Raw genomic sequence first — 3,019 nt, 5'->3', positions numbered from 1 at the left:
CGTTTATGTTTTACTCTGTTACTTTGACTGCTTACCTGTCTCATAATGCTGCAGTAGTGAACACGTTTCCCCTTGTGGGATTAATAAAGTATCTATCCATATATGTCAACACACAACAAAAATGTGAATATTGGATAAAGCCAGTTAAACATTATTGATTAATTTCGTTGACATATTAGAGTCAACAGGTTTTTTTTGGAGAGAATTATAGAAATCTCTTTTCATCGCTCCATAAATCAGAAAATACGGTTAACAGCCACAATAAATGTTTTCCACGTGTTTAGGAATGAAATGTATAAATCAGGCTTGTACACTAAAATAATTAATCATATTAATCACATAATATGCAAGAAACCGGTTGATATTTTTGCTTCAGTGGTGCAAATTCACAGTCGATCAAATTCTCAAAGAACAACAACTTGTGCTTGGACTTTTTTTATTGTACCACTATTGGACACTACCTACATGGAAGAGCGAGCATGTGTTCATGATCATGAGGCAATAAATAATGACAATTGAAAAAATAAAGATGTTTGGTTTATTCTTATTGAACATTAAGCATAATTTATCTACCTCATTGATGTAATTGTCACACTTAAATCCTGATTTGAATGGTTAAACAGAAGAGGTCAAAGGGCCTCACAAGACAGACTTGAAGCTTCAGCAAAAAAAAATCAACAACCATGGGTTAAGGAAATTGCATAGACGTGTGGTAATGAGGTTGATTTAAGAAGCATCAAATGCAGTTTGCATTACCAGACTAAAATGGTTTCACTCCGCTCAACCAGTTGATCAACCATAGGTCTCTCATAGGCGGCGTTGCAGTTCAGATTGCTGTGAACGCCTGCGCTCTCCAGGATATAGACAACCTCACAGTCAACCAGACCTTCGACATATAGACCCTTCGTTTTCTTAATTATCTTGAACTTCTCATAGGGAGGGATGAGCACCTCTTGCTCTTCTTTTCCAAGACAGGGATAATGTTTCAGGAAAGCACCTGAACAGGTTTTAATTTTAAAGCAGGTCTTTTTACCAAAGCAGTACTGTGTTGTTTTGTAAGAGCTGGAGGCAAAGAAACCAAACCGCATTATTTGATTGACATTGCCACTATACTGAGAATGGGTTCTACGGTAAGAAGTGTGACAGTTTTTATTATTATTGAGGATCTGTACAGCGGATGTCAGCCAGAAATGTAAGGAGTGAAATGGGAAGGAAGTTCTATATGTGCTCATGCCCTTCTGGATTTCATCATTAAACGTCCCATAAAACTTTGGATATTCAGCTGTATAAACACAGATTGCTTGCATGTGATCTTTAGTTAGAGCCTCATCCCCTTTATCTCTATTTTTGAGTCTCTTCTCGACAAAACGTTGTGCTCTTTTCCAGACATCCGCAAATTTTCCAGTGTTCTCTTCTTTAAAGTATTTGTCCTTGATCATTGTTGTCATTGTTTCGTTGCAGCCAATGTACATGTCATCAACAGCCGTTTCAACCATGTTCATTTGGATGCCCAGGTTTGCCTCTGGTAGACTGACGATAAAACTGATCTAGAGGGGAGGGATGAACAAAATGACAGGAAAGTTCAAGAATTAGATGCAGGTTGTTGTACCACTGTACATGAGTGTCTGCGGAGAAAGCCGGGATATAGAAGAACTAAATGGATAGACAGATATTTGTTGTCTCCAAAGGCGAAATTTTGTTTCCACAGAATGTGCATTTTATGTGCCCTGAAGATCAGTCTGCTACTTCTGACTACTGAAGATACTGCTCCGGCGCTTCGGGGGCACGCCAGATTACTTCCTGCAGTTTATGTGCTTGATCGCTAATTTAAGAACTTTGAGCGTTGTACTTTGAGCGACATGCACATGTATACACACCGTGTTAACATTTGTCAAGTTTTAAGAATTCAATCGCATAGTTTCGATTTAAGTGGGTGCAATGTACCATTCACCTTCATGGAGCATACAGGCAGCATCCAGCAAAGGAGCAAACACATTGGAGCAAACATCTGCATGTTACCTTCCATCTCTGCGGGTAGGCAAGCAGCCTCTGAATTTACACACACATACGCAGAAGACATGAACAATGAAAATTTAAAAATTGGCTTGATATATTCTAAATAAAACAATTTCTTCAAACTTAATGTGTGATTTTGAAATAACTCACCAGTCTTCAGCAGCGCCTTTCAGATAAAAGGTTTTGACCAGACAAAGAGTTGTGAGTGAAGAGTTGTATATAAAGCCTGCCTGTTTCCAGACAGGTCACCACATACCACATCCTGACACACACACACACACACACACACACACAGACACACTAAGACACACAATTTGCACACATTCACACTTGCCATGATTAAATGTGCGTGGGAGCGGTTTACTTTTACCAGACAAATGACACGTTCATGGTGTCATTGTCAGCTCAAGTGGACTCACTAACTGATGTGTTTAGACTTGAAGCTTCAACTATGATTTCTTGACCATCTATGGTTACAAGGTGCAACTGGCGGTAGTTTGCACAGTAGATCAGTCACGCCAATATACTCAGAGCCAAAGAAACAGGATGTAATCCATCTTAATTTAAATGTCAGTTGCAAGTAGGACTATACAGTAGTATACTTTTATGTTTTCAAAGCAAGCCATAGTCAGAGCCTGAAATAAAGGTGCAAAAGGGAACAATCTTTCAATTCATCACAACCTTGACAAACTCTAAATTTGACTTACTGCAAGATATTAAGTATCTGGATTCAGGGGGATTCAGAATTTGAAATGCCAAAGCAACAGAATTGAGTAAATTGTTTTGTAATATAGTATTAGCAAAAATGAATAGTCAAAAAGTTGAAATATGTCATAGTTATCATTTAGACCCCACTAGTACCAATTGTCACAACTCTGCAATTGAGGTTATTGTTACAATCTAAATTACATATTACAATTTACACTACATTTTTAAATAGTCTAGGTTTTAATTACCTGCGTTTAGAGTTAATTCCAATAATGTGATCGTCAATTCGTCCTAA

At 37.9% G+C, this 3,019-nt stretch overlaps 1 protein-coding gene across 1 annotated transcript; it reads right to left on the bottom strand.

The window, feature by feature from the left end:
* Positions 1-309: 309 nt before the first annotated feature.
* On the bottom strand, positions 310-2,283 carry LOC116379106 (erythroblast NAD(P)(+)--arginine ADP-ribosyltransferase-like). The gene is made up of 3 exons (XM_031841022.1): positions 2,167-2,283; positions 1,952-2,049; positions 310-1,547 (listed from the first exon to the last, which is right to left on the bottom strand). Exons 2-3 carry the CDS (start codon positions 2,024-2,026, stop codon positions 753-755), a joined length of 870 nt encoding a protein of 289 aa, XP_031696882.1. The 5' UTR covers positions 2,027-2,049; positions 2,167-2,283; the 3' UTR covers positions 310-752.
* Between the last annotated feature and the right edge of the window lie 736 nt (positions 2,284-3,019).

Source organism: Anarrhichthys ocellatus, unplaced genomic scaffold, assembly GCF_004355925.1.
Source record: "Anarrhichthys ocellatus isolate YVR2014 unplaced genomic scaffold, GSC_Weel_1.0 scaffold3714, whole genome shotgun sequence".
Taxonomy (NCBI): domain Eukaryota; kingdom Metazoa; phylum Chordata; class Actinopteri; order Perciformes; family Anarhichadidae; genus Anarrhichthys; species Anarrhichthys ocellatus.
Note: the sequence above shows the minus strand (reverse complement) of the source record. Positions and strands in the feature narration are given on the sequence as shown.